Source organism: Zalophus californianus, chromosome 10, assembly GCF_009762305.2.
Source record: "Zalophus californianus isolate mZalCal1 chromosome 10, mZalCal1.pri.v2, whole genome shotgun sequence".
Taxonomy (NCBI): domain Eukaryota; kingdom Metazoa; phylum Chordata; class Mammalia; order Carnivora; family Otariidae; genus Zalophus; species Zalophus californianus.
In genome coordinates this window covers 39,762,742-39,778,615 of record NC_045604.1, presented here as the reverse complement: position 1 = coordinate 39,778,615, position 15,874 = coordinate 39,762,742, and the positions used below count along the sequence as shown (strand labels likewise).

Genomic DNA, 15,874 nt, shown 5'->3' with positions numbered 1-15,874 from the left:
CTGCTTGTCCGTTTGCAGCGATCCTCCGGAGGGCTGCGCTGGGCATGGACACCTCTCTCGGCATCTGGAGGAGCACGTGCCGTAGTGTCGTCACCCAGTCACGAAGCTGCTAAGGCCGTCTCAGGGGCGTGGGCGCCAGGAAGGGAAGGCGGCGTCGGGGGGCCACATCGCCATGCCTTTCGGCCTGAAGCTCCGCCGCACGCGGCGCTACAATGTCCTGAGCAAGAACTGCTTTGTCACGCGGATCCGCCTGCTGGACAGCAATGTGATCGAGTGCACGCTGTCGGTGGAGAGCACCGGGCAGGAGTGCCTGGAGGCCGTGGCCCAGAGGCTGGAGTTGCGGGAGGTAAGAGCGGGAGTGCGCGGGTGGGCGGGGCGTCTGAGGCTGGAACTCGCCGAAGGGACCGGCCACCTGCCCTTTGGCACCTGCCCGGCTTTCCAGCCCCAGCGTCCTGTGTAGAAGGGTCCTGCTGCCCTTGGCCTGGGCTTGATCTCGCAGCCTCAGTGGATCAGGAGGCCTGCCCGGATGCGATGCCGTGACAAGCAAGGACCCCGCCCAGAGCTTGCATGGGGTGGCGGCTTTCCTTTCATTCCGCCGGTGGGGGGGGGGGGTGTCTAAGGTCATTTTCTCTTTGAAACCATTGAGTGGGGTAGCTGGCATTCTGGCGTTCCAGCTGCAGGTCTAGGAGAAAACACGCACAGAGGGGATGGATGCAGCTGCTTTTCGTTTTTGTTTGTTTGTTTCTATATTTTCCTCTTCAAAGAGGGGGGGGAATTGGAGAAGTATTTAAAAGGAGCATGACCAGTGAGGCTTTTTGTGGGCGCTTGTAAAATGGGCGTTTTGTGCCTTTCAGGATTCTAACTCACCCTCCTTTTCTTGGCTCAGTCTGTGAGACTTCTTTGGGCTTGAAGCAAAGCCAGGGTTGACCGTGAAAGCGGTCAGGTTATCACTCTTCAGAATGAGACTCCTAGGGCAGCCCTGCTTTTTCCAGCCTTACAGACATTCAAGAGAAGAGGGTTTCGTGAGATCCACCCCTTCGCAGGTGTGTCCTGAGAGCCACGGGGCAGGCAGGCCAGTGGGTAAGATGATGTAAGAGATAGAGTGGTTACCAGCGTGGAAGGGACTGCAAGCCCCTGGGATCTGAGGACCCGGAAAAGCTCTATGGTTGTCCTAGGCCCTGTGCCCACGTCGCCTGCTATGGCAGGGTGGTAGGGTGAGCGGTGGTGCCTGCTGGAAGTGATGGTGTTTGACGTCATCTTGCACACCTTCCTCATGATCCACCTTCTCGCCACATGCACACAGGAAGGGGGGTCCAGGAAGGTCTTCCTCTCCCCTTGGCGTCCTCCACAGGCCGACTGCCGTCCTCTGGGGGGGCTGTTTCACCTGAGCACATCTGTCTCCTGCCAGTCTGCGGGTTTATGCTTTGGTTTCTGTGATCGGGGCTTCCTCTGAAGTGTATTTTCCTGTGACGGAGACTCTCCTGTCCCACAGCTACATGCAGCTTGGTAGCTGACCCAGCGGAAAAACATGGGAAGTGTTCTGATCTTGTTGGTTGATAGCTGGTTCCTTTTTGCTTATCAGTGGCCCATTTGGGTATACGTATTTAAATATATGCATGGGCATAAAGGAGAAACCTTAAGACTGGAGATAGGTCCATTAGAAGACTGGTCTAAATTTCTTGTGAAAAGTTTAGTTATAGATCGTGCCACTTTTGAGTATTCTCAGTAACTCGCATTAGGATAACAATTCTTTGCGTGCATCGGGAGGCACTATATCATGCGCTGAAGCAGTTATAAGTTCAGTCTTTCGCGTCTTGGACTTGGGTTCAAGTGATAGTTTTGTCGCTTATGAGTTAGGTGTGCTTGGAAAAGTTACTGCCCTTCTCTGGGTATCAGTTTCTTCACCTATAAAAGCAGAATAATGATACTCACCTTCCGTGTCTTATGGGGGCTGTTGTAAATATTAAAAGAGATTTGGTATGGGAAATGCATAGTGCTGCATCTAATAATTTATGATTGTCCCAATTTTAGTGTCTTAAGAATTTTTGATTGAAGAAAATCTTGAGCAACCGCAGTGTGCCAGTTACTGTGTTAGGACTTGATGAATGAAGATAAATAGGGTATAATTTTGTCTTCAAGCTATGCACAGGTGAGTAGGGGAATCCAGCATTTAAGTGAAGTGAAGATCGAATGCGATCCATCCTACAGGGTAGTGCAGGGGCAGGCCCCAAAGGCGAAAGCTACCCTTAGAGTTGTGCAGTACACAGTCTGTACCACTGACCACCATGGCCCTGGGAGGGGGAGAGGATGCTCGGTGAAAGATGAACAGAGCCCTCACTCTCTGAATGGGGACTTGAAGGATGCCTAGGACTTCAGGTGGAAAAGAAAGCAAGGCCATCCGGGGCATGGGGAATTGGATTTTTGAAGATACAGGGGCTCAGAAGGGTAGGTGCCATTCTTGGGGGCTAAGAAGGCATCGGTGTGCATCACCAGGTAGAGCTAGAGTCTAAGGTGCAACGGGAGGCGGGTCTGGAGGAGACGTGTATGCTAATAATTACTCTCAACAGACCATTGTTTCTCTCAGCAAGAGGGCAGAGGTCAAACCCGGATTAGGCCACGACTGTTGTCACAAAGGATAAAGCTGTGATGTCCAGATTCTACTGTCAAGTGTGGGTTGCAGTGTGATTGATCTTCTAATGCTAAGATGGGGTTGACATTTAACGCTGGCTTTATTTTGACATGCTCTAAATGGGCGCATCCACGTTAGAGCACATCACTTTCTTTTTTTAATTGTATGCTTTTGTTCTGTGACAGATGGCATTGAAGGTAATACTATAGCTACTCTGGTGAGATCAAGCAATCTATTACTTTGTTCTTCATTTGCACATACACACCTCGAGGAGGAATGCATTGTTCCAGAAGCAGGAGGAGGAGGGGATGAACCTAGGGTCTGCTCTACTCACTTGACTTTCTTTGGATTCGGGTCATTTTCCAAATAGAGCTGATGGAGCTTGAGAGGAGAAAGTGAAAATCTGTCTAAAATATAGCAAAATGTTTAGTCTTTATTAAGGCTTGGAAACCAGATTATGGTGGCTATTTGGTTTTGCCCTTAGAAGTATTCTGGAGTCTAGATGTTTCCTAGATTTTATAATAGCTTTATATTAGGAAAGGAAAATTAATTTTGATTTAACTTTTGATCTACATTAATTATCATTTGTGTTTTGCCAGTTTATCATTTTAAAAATTGATTTTTTTAAAGTTTCTCCTTTTTTTTAAAGATTTTTATTTATTTACTTGAGAGAGAGAATGAGATAGAGAGAGAGAGCATGAGAGGGGGGAGGGTCAGAGGGAGAAGCGGACTCCCCGCCGAGCAGGGGAGCCCGATGCGGAACTCGATCCCGGGACTCCAGGACCATGACCTGAGCCGAAGGCAGTTGCTTAACCAACTGAGCCACCCAGGCGCCCCTAAAAATTGATTTCTTAAAGCACTTTAGCTTTATAGCAAAATTGAGTGGAAAACAGAGTCCTGTATACCTCCTGCTCCCCTACCCCCACACCCTCCTCCACACCAGAGTAGGACATATGTTAGAATCAGATGAACCCAAGTTAACACATCATTATCCGGATCCATAGTTTACATTAGGGTTCACTCTTGGTGTTGTGCATTCTGTGGATTTTGACAAATGTATAATGACACGGATCCATATGGCAAGACTTTCTGAGAACCATGTCTGGTTTTGAATGTACGGATATGCTGCCATTTCAAATGGCATTGAGAGGACCCAGGCCAGGCTCATAGTGTCAGCATATGCAATCAAGGCCTGAGGGAAGCTGAATATGAGAGGGTCCCTGGTCCCTGAAACCCTGGAGTTTAGAGACTAGGACAAACAAGAAACAAAGCGAAGGGGTTGTGTCTGGCTAGGGAGTTTCAACTGGATTCTGTTTCTAAAATGTGTCACAAAAATAATTAAAATAACCGCCACCTTTTAATGCACCCCGTCTTGTGCCGAGTACCCTCTCCATATCAATTCATCGAATTCTCTTAACTCCGTGAGGTGGCTTCTGTGGCTGTCTCCATGTTGCTGATGGGGACATTGCAGCACAGGGTGACCTGCTGGCCATGCCGGGGCTGGCTCAAACCAGGCGGCCTGACTCCACTGTTAGGATTCCCAGGGGTGCATGTGTAGCTGCAGAAAAGGAACTGTGGTAAAATGCTTTGGGAAACACCCTCATAAGTGCTATTTTTTTTTTTAAAGGTGTTGAAGTCAGTGTTTCACAATTATTTTAGCTTCATGTTAAATCCTCTTTGAACTGTTTGGAGAATAAAGCGCTGTGGTGAGATGGGGAAGCCATCTGAGGATTTCAAGGTGGAGCGTGACATGAACACCTTGCATTTTAGGAAAAGTACCAAATAGAGAATGAGGATTGGGGTGACAGGAGGGACAGAGATGCTAGCTGGATGGACTTAACGATAGTCCTGGCAAGAAGAAATAAAATGGATTCCTTAGGGGAAAAAAAACAATTTTTTAATTGGTTTAAGTTCAGAAAAAAAATTATGTATGAATTTCTGGCTAGGTTCTTTTTTTTTTTTTTAAGATTTTATTTATTTATTTGAGAGAGAGAGAGCACAAGCCGTGGGAGAGGCAGAGGGAGAAGCAGACTTCCCGCCGAGCAGGGAGCCCAGTGCAGGGCTCTATCCCAGGACCCTGGGATCATGACCTGAGTGGAAGGCAGACGCTTAACCTGCTTAACCTACTGAGCCACCCAGGCGCCCCTAGGAACTCTTATTAAGGAAAAGACTTAAGATGTAGAGGCTCAGAAAATTAGAATTCTGATAATATGGTTAAAACATGTTTGGATTAATGGTGGTCACCCTTTCCTTTGCTTCAAATGAGATCTTAGGTGGAACTCCCATGTATAAAATGGAGCTGTTGTGTTTACAGAGGGGGTGCATATCTGCAACCCCGTGTCCTTGTGCCCTTCCTACCTTCCAGTACAGTTTGAAAATCACTGGCCTAGGTTACGAGAGAAATAGTGAAAACAGTGTGTCTTATGACTAATTCTCATATTCAAAAAAATAAATGCATGGAGAAGCAGCAGGGTTTATGGCTATGAATGTGAGTGTGGACCAAGCTGCCTGAGTTTTGAGTCCTGACTCCTCCCACTTATTACCCGTATTATCTTGGATAGTTACTTAACTGCTCTGTGCCTCTGTCTCCTCATCTGTAAATGGAGATGGTAATAGTAGTAACCTCCATGAGTTGTTGGGAGGATTAAAAGAGTTAATTTTTGCAACGTTGCCACAGTATTACAGAGCTTGGCACATGGGAAGCACTCAATACGGTGGTCTCCTCTGTGAGACACCACATGGGCTCTCTAGACTCTGCCACATCACCTCCAACGAGTGGGCTCCTACCTTTTTTTAAGTCTGCTTGTTTCATTTTTAGATGGCTCGAATTATTAGAAACCGTGATCAGACACTGAGTCAGAATCTTTCAATTTCTTGAACAGTTATTAAGGTGGTATTGTCCAATATGGTAGCCACTGGCCACATGTGGCCACTGAACACTTGAAGTGTGGCTAGTTTGAGCTGAGCTGCGCCGTTACTGTAAAATACACATCAGATTCCAAAGATCTAGTATGAAAAAAGTTAAAATATCTCTTAAAAATCATTTTTATGTTAGTTACATGTTGAAAGCATACTATTTTAAATATATTTTTAAAAAATTTATTAAAATTTCATTTCACAGTACTTTTTTAATGTAGCTGTTAGAAAATGTAAAATCAAATACGGGGCTTACATGTATATTTCTGCTAAACAGCACTCTTCTAAGAAAGGCAAGGAGGCCATGTTAATAGGAATAAGGACTATTAAGAACTTTATTGGAATATAAAGAATCCAATAAAATGTAGAAATACGCTAGAATTATTTCCTTTAGGGATACTCCTGACTCAACTTTTAACTAAAGAATAATAAATGGAGGAGGGATAAATAATTTCACAAAGGTACCTTCACGGCTAAACTCTATTCAAGACAGAGAACCATTGCTTTATCAGGAAATCTACTCTTGGGAATGGTGAATTCGATAACTCTTGGATCTCTTCTACGGCTAGACTAAAAGCCCTGGTTTTTTAAAGGAGCCTTAAAAAAAAAAATCCCTGATCATTTCAGGGTGGGTGATGATCCTCAGATTTATCCCCTTTTGCTTTTGTGAATTTCTATTTTCGTTTTTACTAAAAGGTGATTTATCCCAAGCTATGGGCTACAGTAGAAATGTCCCACATTTTGCTGTTTTCATAATGGCTAGAATTTGTAAAGACCCCGAATCTTAACTAGCTTAAGCTAACTTACATTAAGGATATTTCTGTGGTTTGATACTATGCTAATTTTGTGGGCATTGGTTACATAACGTGTGATGATGAGAGTTTTCGGTTAAATGGAATACCTCATTTCCTGGCCTGTCTGATAGTAGTGGAGTTTGCTGTATTTGAGACCCTGAGCCTCACCATATCCATATATGTTTGTATTTGCCCAGGGCTAAAATCACACTGATCAAGAGTCAGCAGAAGAGTAGACTGCTGGGAGATCTCTGGTCTTTGAATTTTGTATTGCTTTTTGCCTTTGTAAAGATTATAACATGAGACCTTGTTCTCGTGCTGTCAGTTCTGTGAGGGAAACTGGCACTAGCGTCTGTTTTCTAGATAGATTGTAGGTGAAATAATTTCCCCTGTCTTAACTCGTAAGTCTTCGTCTTTCTGGATATTTGAGTGAGCCGTACAGCCTCAGAAGAGTGATTTTTCTCTCCCCCCCTCCCCCACTCCCTTGGCTATGAGGTTTGTTTCTTGGGCCTGTGTTACTCTGCAGTCACTTTTCCGATACTTTTATGAAAGATGGGCTAGGCAAATGAAGCTGGGGCAGTTGTTAATTACAGATGGGTCAGTTACAGAAATCCCAGACCTGCCCAGAGTAGAGGTGGATTGCATACAAGTTGTTCGCCAGGGTCGTCCAACTCATGTCAAGTGGTTTATTTTCCAAAGCCGTTGGAATGAAATGGCATCAAGTGCTGTTTCAGAGTCTGCTTTTTGAAGCGTTTTCCATGCCTCAGTGAAAGTTTTAATGCTTAAGTGTAATTCCCGTCTATTTTATGTGGAGGCATACCAACTCTCTGTTTCTTAATTTACAACCAAAATGCTAGCTATGACAGGCAATCTATTACAACGTAATGCAAGATATTTTAAACTCAGGCTTCTGGATGATTAACTCTTCAAAATGCTTGAGATAAGATCATGGATTTAATCCTTGGTAATTGCCAAGGCTGCATCTGTAACCCTTGCAAATAGCATCAGAGCTGCGCCATTGGTCGCAAAACTGGAAAAACAAAGTCCTCAAAGAATCTTTCCCTATTAATAATAGCTCATGTGGGGGATACCACCATCTCTCCAGGTAAATGAACAAACGACAACAACTCCAACTATTTTTAAAGGCCTTCACTAGAATCTTTTTCTTTGTACTGAAGAGGGATCTTACTTTGGTGCTAAAATATTCACACACCAATCTACCACTGAAGAAACTAGCATATTTTTGACTGGATGCATGCATTTCTGCTTCCTCCGTTAAAATGAAAAACTCCAAACCAAATAGACCAGGGAACCACTCATATGAAAATGTCACGTGAGTGTCTCTCTCTTTATACTGTTTCTTAGTAGTGCATACCTTCTTAGTCATTGATTCAGAGATGTGGTTCCTTTCCCTGGGAACTGATTCTTCTGTCTTTTTTCTTCATTGCGGTGAGCTCATTGCAGAACTCAAAGCACCAGACCTGTTTTCCAAAGAAAACCAGAGAAATTAAATGGGATTTCTAGCTCACCCAGAGGTATCATGGAGGATTAGCTAGACCTGGCTTAGGTTTGCAGCTTCAGAGAGAAATAAAAGTGCCTGGGGTCTTTACTCGGGCGATATGATGGATCCTTTTGGTCAGGAAGGGAGTGGTTTCTATTTGGAATCACCCTACCACACTCTCCTGAACCATGTGGCAGTGGTTAGCAGGGAAGCTCAGCTTTCAGGATTCAGCGGGAGTTTAAGTTGGCAAGTCAGTTATGAACCAGCCTGGTGTGGTCCCAGCTGGGCCTGATGGGATTAATGGTCCCTTGACTAATACACAGGAAGTTGATGGATGCACATATAGACACAGTGGAATAAACCTGTGCTGCATCAGAAACTTGAATAGAGCAGGCCGAGAACTTTGAGACAGGGTCTTTCTCCTCTGTTGAATACTCCAGGGTAGGGATTTAGCTAGAGGAAGAATGGCAGGGATGGTAGGAGGGTAGTTGGAGAAAGTTACTTTGGGCATAGCTTCATAAAACGGTGTGGGAATGGGGATCTTGTAAATGGATTTTCTTTTCCACGAGATAACGGAATTCAGCATCTCTAAAATTAGGTTATTCTGGCCATTTAGGGAGGAACTCTCTCAATTCTCCCTTGTACTGGACACCCCATTTCTTGAGTAGTAATGTATTTCATTGGATAAATGCATAGTAGGTCACTCAAATATTCTCTGTCCTCTGGAAAATACCATATTGTAGCAACAAAAAAATCTTATGCCATGAATTAGGTTTTTGCCGTAGAAGTGGTTTATGTCGTTATTCACAGCTCTGTACTGTTAATTTTGGCTCAGGACTATTACTTTGACTTTTCTTGTACCTCATCCACCTTTTCATTATATGCACGTGTGTATCTGTGTGCATGAATGTGTGTGCATGTGCCATGGAATATTCTTTATCAGGGTGCTTTTTGGGGAAAGATCAGATCTGATTTAATGATTCGGTGGGTGAGAATGAGAAAAGGAAATTTAAAATGCTAGCCTTTGGGGGCGCCTGAGTGGCTCAGTTGGTTAAGCGTCTGCCTTCGGCTCAGGTCATGATCCCAGGGTCCCGGGATCGAGCCCCGCATCGGGCTCCCAGCTCAGCGGAGAGCCTGCTTCTCCCTCTCCCTCTGCTTGTGTTCTCTCTCTCTCTCTCAAATAAATAAATAAAATGTTTTAAAGAAATAAAATAAAATGCTAGCCTTCAAAGCACAGAAGCAGTAAAAATTTTTTAAACTTTTTTTTTTTTTTGGCAAAATTGATTGTAGAATGTTTATGCAGTTGATGTGGACCCGTTCTATTTTGAATGTTACTCATTTGAGTGGATGTTGTCATTTGAATGAAGTATGGATCATAAAATTATACCCCCAAATGTCAGGACTATTTTAGTGAAAGTTAATAAATCATGGTTTGGCCTGTTAAGCAACTGCAAAGCTTGTCCTCCCTTTCTCCACTCAGGCTTATAAAAGGGCTCTTTTCCAATGAAAATAACTATTACATAGCATGTTACTGTTTATATATATTACCTCATTTATTCTATGCAAACTCACTCCTAGCCACCCAAAAGGCAGTGGCATACCCTTAAACAGCACTGTGCACCATACAGGAATTCAGCAGAATGCAGAACTACCTTGGACCCTTTTCAGACAGTTTAATAAATTAAGTACCCTGATTACCTCATTTTCACATTAGCTTAAGTCTACATCATAGATCCCCTAGGACAGCATCAGGGGTACGTTCCTGGGTCCCATAAACACCTGTAAGCCTCTAAAGAAAACTTAGGGGAGGCACTTATTTTGTGATTATTTTTTTTTTCTTGCCCCTTTTAGGTTTTTATGTTATTTATAGGCCTTCCGCTTCTCCTTTTGCCTGCTTTTTCCTCGTTTATTTCCAGATAACCTCTGTTTTCTAATTCTGTGGTTCATGGACATGCCGGGAGTGCCAGCAGAAAACCTGCTTTCATTCCCCAATGGCGATGGCTACAATGGTGATGGTGTTGATGAGGGCAGTAGCAGCAACAGAAAGATCCATTATTGAAGGAGTTATTAACCTGTGCCATGCGCACGGTTTAAGACAAGATCTCATTTATGCTTCTCACAGCCTGTGGGCGATGGCTGTAAGCGTCCTCCCCATCTAGCAGATGAGAAAGCTTTGACACTCTGGAGGCTCAGCAACTTGTATGGAGTTATTAAGACAGTGAGTGCAAACGCTGGGAGATGAATGGACTTCATAGCCTGTTTTCTTTCTGTTCAGCCACATTTCATTTCCTCTACACCACCCATCACAGTGGAAGAGCTAACAGACTCCCTGAAGCTGGAAAGTGAATGATAGGGTCACAATTCACTCAGGCAATTGGTCCAAGCTGATGGAAATAGAACCTTGGCTTTGTTGGCATTCTGTTGCTCGAGAAATGCATAGATTCCTCCTATGAACTTGCCCCTTAGAACATCATGGAGCAAAGTTGGTGAAATCCTTGTTCTCATCTGAAGGCACGTGCATTTGAAAATATCCTATAGGGTATGTGCGTCGGTAGCTTTATAAGCAAGGACATGCATGTCTGGTTTCCTAGTGAAGTCAGAGTCAAAACTTTCATTACAGATTTTGGTAGGGCTGTGGCAGGGATTGATCCGTGGTCTTGTTGAGGAGACAGCCAGCTGCAGTGGGAACATCGGCACAAGAATGCCTTTGGAAATTAGACATCGCAATGAAAACATTCTTTTGAAGGCAGATTTCCAGGTGTGCTGTAAACCGTTCTAAGCTCTAATTGAAATATAAAAGAATATTTCAAAAGCAGTGATCTATTTTTTGGTGATTGTTGTGCTAATCCTGAAATCCTAGCACGAATTAATGTAAAGACAGGATTGGAGGCATAAAAGTACCTGTTTTAATCATTTAGCACGTTGTTCAAAACTAAACTGGTTGAGGCTCCAAGTCTAAGGGTGAAAATCTCACTTTTATCTATCAAATCCCACCATAATCTGCCAAGAACAGTCACCAGGGGCTTCTGTGGCAGCTGTGAAGACATCCTTCCATTCTCAGAGCTCGATGTGCGGGAGAGATTTGCTGTAGTTCATGTATAATGACGTGGTGGAGGCCGATGTTTTTCAAAGTGCTTCATTAAAACTCAAAATGAGTTAATCAATTTTCTGTGAAGCCCTGCTACTGCGTGTGGAAATAGTCTACAATGTGGAAGCCTTCAGTTTGCAGAAGGTTTTGTCTTAGGAGTTGACTAATAAGTTACTTTGCAGCAGGTGCAAGAACTGTGTTTGCCTTTGCCAGCATGTTCCGCGTGAGATCCTGAGGCATTCAGAAGGCACGGGAAGATCAGCCTTGGGAGCGTAGGAAAAAAGCCAACAGGGCCCCCACCCTGCACTCACCCCCCTTTACCAAACATAGGTGCATCAGTACCCATGTGGTCAAACAGTAACCATGGGTATGAATCCTGCATCAGGTATTCAGAGTAGATTGTGTTGCATGTGCTTTCTTTGAGCTTGTCCCAAAGTTAGAAAGTAAAAGCTGGATCCTCGTGTATGAGCTGAGGAACCAAACGTGACATAAGGTGCTGGAGTCTTGTTTCCTGTGCAGTTGTGGGGTACCCCTTATAAGCATAAACTGATGCTATTTTACCCTTTTATCTAGACGCACTACTTTGGCCTTTGGTTTCTCAGCAAGAGCCAGCAAGCACGATGGGTGGAGCTGGAGAAACCTCTGAAGAAACATCTGGACAAATTTGCTAATGAGCCTCTGCTTTTCTTCGGAGTCATGTTCTATGTGCCAAATGTGTCATGGCTTCAGCAAGAGGCCACAAGGTAGGTGCTTTTTTTCCCCTGTGTTCCGTATAAGGGTGTGTTAACTGTGGGGCTTCAGGTGAAGTCAATGAGCAGGTTGATTGAGGGGTGTGTACGTGTAGGTGTGTGTATTTGGGGAGAGGCTGGAGCAGTTGGGGATTGTTTACCAGTTGCTTTGCAGCTTTAGAATTGTGGTTTGAATCCATGGTGCTCATAATCCCGGTCGTTCCCTATGATGCTAATAAGGTAGCAGTGATCCTGAGGCAGTTGAATATAGTGTCCAGCAGCATAGAAGTATCAGTTGGAGACTGTGGATAAAATAGATGTGCCAGAATTTAATAAAGAATTAACCACATCATACTTGTCTGGTCTGCTCTTTCCCTTAAAATGCTCCCAAGCAAAATGTAGCATCAGACTTTGGATTTGAGGATTGAGAAGGTAACTAAAGATGGGAACAGAGTTGAGGAGAATGTCTGGAGGGCGAGTTTTACTTGTCCTCTGTCATGTAAGAAGGGACAGGAAGCCATTGGTAGAGAGGAGACCTGGGATTGGTCCTGCCCTCCTGCTCATTGGCTGTTTTGCCTGGAAGAAACCACCTGCCATCTTTGAGATGGTACTTTTCGCTCATCTGTAAAGTGAGGGATTTGCGTATGTTTCTCAAGTTCTGCTAAGTCTGCAGTTCCATGAATGAAACAGTTGGTGTTGATTGGTGTTAGTACAGTTCCCTTATTGGTAAGAGTTTTCCCTTAAATTATGCAGAGGGGGCATATCTCCTCATCAAATCGTTCTTTCTGGTGATAAAGGGGATTAAATTAACCCTCAGTTTTTCACTTTGTACGTGGATGATGGCATTCAGAGTACCTGGCAAGCGATGCTAGTGACATATCAAGAAGGAAGGAGCAGTGTTGTCCTTGACTCTTGCATGTGTAGTTTCTTAGAGTTTAAACTTTTAAAACAAGGACGCACTTCAAATTTTTGTATACATTTTACGGTGATAGTTTCCATCTTTTTTTTTTTTTTTTTTTTTAATCAAAAACTGTTGTTAACTAGGTGGTATTTCTGTCAGCAGAGGCCATGAAATAGCTCACAGCCTGATCCCAGAAAACCCGTGTTCGGTCTTCCAGGTGTCATTCATTTGAAGCCCTTGGCTGGATGTTGTGCACCATTTTCAAGTTTGTTCACTTACGCAGGTTCCTTTCTGTGCAAGAAGTCACTAACTCTTCAGAATGGGACAGTTTCCCCTGGCTTCTGAATCCTCCTTGAGTACTTTACACAGGGTCAGGAACACAGCATCAGGTTAAGCCCTTGCTGATTCGCAGCTCTCAGACTGTGAAATGCAAGGCAGTGGGTAACAAGGATGAAACATGGACTGTAAATTAATGCCTATTAGGCAAAGTTCAGTCTGTAAGAAAAAACAAAGTGTTGCTACTCTGGACATACTCTGTAAGGCCTATTGTTGAGGAAGAGCAGTGGAAGTAACTGGTGAGGGACTCAGCAGTTGTGCTTTGTGAAGCTAAAACAGGTTGATTAAGCTTTTAGAAAAATGAGGACTTGCAAGAGTGCGGTAACTGTCCCTGGAAATTTGAAGGCTCTTGTGGGGAGGGGATTTTGTGTTAACTCTGGAGCACAAAATGTGGGCCCATAATAAGTGAAGTGCAAGGAATTGAAAAACTTGGGTTATACGACTCAACCCAGGAACACTGTTTCTAATTATTAAAACCGTAAAAACGTGGAGCAAGCAGACTTCTGAAAGGGTGAGTGCCCTGGTTCATGGTGCTGTGGTACTGAGTGGATAGATGGAGACCACCATATTGGGTTGGGTGTTGGACTAGACCAGTAGTTCTCAGACCGACCAAGGCCTGCTAGAGAGCATTTACTATAAATGTGATTCTAGGGCTGTAACAGAAGCCTGAATCGGAATGTCTGGGGCTGGGGATTAGGAGACTATATTGTTTAAAATAAACAGTATTCTTCAGGTGGTTCTGATATTCATCCAGACTCAGTGACTAACAAATTAGTTAACCTCTAAAGCTCTTTACAATTTTAGATTTTCCAGGCAAGTAGACTTTCATGCCAGATTATTTGACTGTCAATATTTGCATTCACAAGCTGACACAGAAAGTGTTTAAATCTCAAAAACTGATGTAAGAATTATGGTAGGGATTGAGACTGGAGATCAGGAAGGAATTCTTTCCTTTTTCTTTAGAATTTCTTTTTTGCTCAGTTAGCATGGTTCATTTCATATGTTTTGGTAAGGAGTGAATGAAATCTTTTCCAACCAAGGATTTTGAAGTGAACTCTGTTACTGTCCTCTGATCAGAAAAACTAACAAAGAAAATAAAACTTGAAGGACGTTTTTAGACTTAAACATGGAACTAAACTGTATAGATGTAAGGCACAACCCTCGCTCTTTTTTTTTTTTTTTAAGATTCTATTTATCTGAGAGAGAGAATGGGAGAGAGAGAGAGAGCATGGTGGGGGAGGGTCAGAGGGAGAAGCAGACTCTCCGCCGAGTGGGGAGCCCGATGCGGGACTTGATCCCGGGACTCCAGAATCATGACCCGAGCCGAAGGCAGCTGCCCAACCAACTGAGCCACCCAGGCGCCCAGGCACAACCCTCTCTTTATGGCAGAAGACGTTTAAGTTAGGAGCTAGGTTAGCATGAGGAGTTGTGGGTTTTTGTTTGTTTGGTTTTTTTTTTTTCCCCAGCGTTGCAGAAATTTTTGTTGCTCCAAGGAGCCCCAAAACTGGAATGTGCCAAAGAGAGCAAATGAAAGACTAGCTGGGGAGACGAGGAAATAAGAAAGAAAAGTGTTGTTAAGTACAGAAAGGAAAATTGATGGAGAAAGGAGAGAGAGAGAATGGCATATACTTGGGAAGTGACCCAGGTGTGATTCATGAGATGTACCCTGGGTTGTGGGCGTATGGACTAGATAAGAGTACAAAGGAGACCTGGTTTGGCCAGAATGCCATTTTAAAATGCTCACGGTTCCTGGGTTTGGTGTTAGAGACCAATAAATGAGCTGAACTCAAGGTGAAGAATGCTACTAATGGTCATTAGGAGCCTTTGGGAATCTGAGCCTTCTTGGGAGGTTTTAGAAGCATCGGGGTCCAAAATGAATACTGAAACCGTCTTCCAGGCAGGGCAGCCAAGGAAGAAGCAGTGGTGGTAGGGCAGGATTCCAGAGGAATGTTTCACAGAAGGCCCCGACAACATTCATTAGGAGCTGGTTAGTGACTAACGCTTCAGCCATTCGCTGTTATCCCAGTTACCAGGCATTTCAGGTGGAGCTGTGCTTTGGCATCTCTGAGAGCACCTGAGATCTGCCACTCTGACACAAAACACTTAGTCTTTGTGATGCCCCGCAGAGTAAGATATTTGCATAGATTAGAAATAGGAATCTGTCTTTGATTGTGGGCAGCCCGTTGGAGGAGGCAGCCATTCAACCATCTGTGCTTAAAAAATAAGCCTTTGTCTGGAGCCAACCAAACTTGTTTTCACCCAACACATGTTTGCAATGGTTTGGCTACTTCTATTTGAGAATAAAACAGGTTCTATAGCATTAGTAGGGCCCAGCCATTTCTTCTTTCTGACTGAATAAGGACAAAGAGTTTCAAATGAGTACTCTAGTTATTTTGGGGGGTGGGTGTATGTGAACCCATATATATCAAGACACATGCAGTGGTGGAAGGAGGATATATTTACAAGTTGTGTATCTCACCTCTTGTCCCCAGACAATCCCGCCCTTGAAAACTTGCAGGTTAACAGAATACTAGGAACAGCACAACAAAAATTTGAGAATGATGTTGATTGTAAACTATCTCAGAAAGTGATTGACTTTATGACAATTATCAGGCCCAGATTTTTTAAATTAGAAAACTGAGAAGCTCTGCTTTTTTTGACATTCATTTTGACATACTGTGTTTCATCTCATCTCCTGGATAGGATTTTTGAAGAACAAATCTCTTCCTAAGAGAAGGAAATCTGCCTATGTACTGTGATTGAGTTGGAGAAGAAATGGACAATTGAGGCCCTACCTTTAGGTGATAATTGAACAAGAAGACAAAAGATATCAAAAGGAGAATACACAAAGGAGTACCCGCAGAAGGAAAAAAAAAATCTCTTGATATTCTTACAGAAGTGCGAAAAAGCTGATACAAAGAACACACTAGTAGAGAAATGGGAGTTGAGTCATGAAACCATAGGAATTAAAGAGATTAAGA

General features: G+C 43.6%; 1 protein-coding gene across 4 annotated transcripts in view; it reads left to right on the top strand.

The window, feature by feature from the left end:
- The window catches only part of PTPN14 (protein tyrosine phosphatase non-receptor type 14), a 175,823-nt gene that overhangs the window by 68,939 nt on the left and 91,010 nt on the right, over positions 1-15,874 (top strand). For 3 of the 4 annotated variants that reach the window (XM_027610470.2, XM_027610468.2, XM_027610469.2), the window contains exons 2-3: positions 19-346; positions 11,502-11,671. In XM_027610470.2, the coding sequence (XP_027466271.1) occupies positions 173-346; positions 11,502-11,671 (344 nt within the window). In that variant the 5' untranslated portion in view covers positions 19-172. The remainder of the gene's footprint in view (positions 1-18; positions 347-11,501; positions 11,672-15,874) is intronic. The other variant, XM_027610472.2, reaches the window with a different exon arrangement.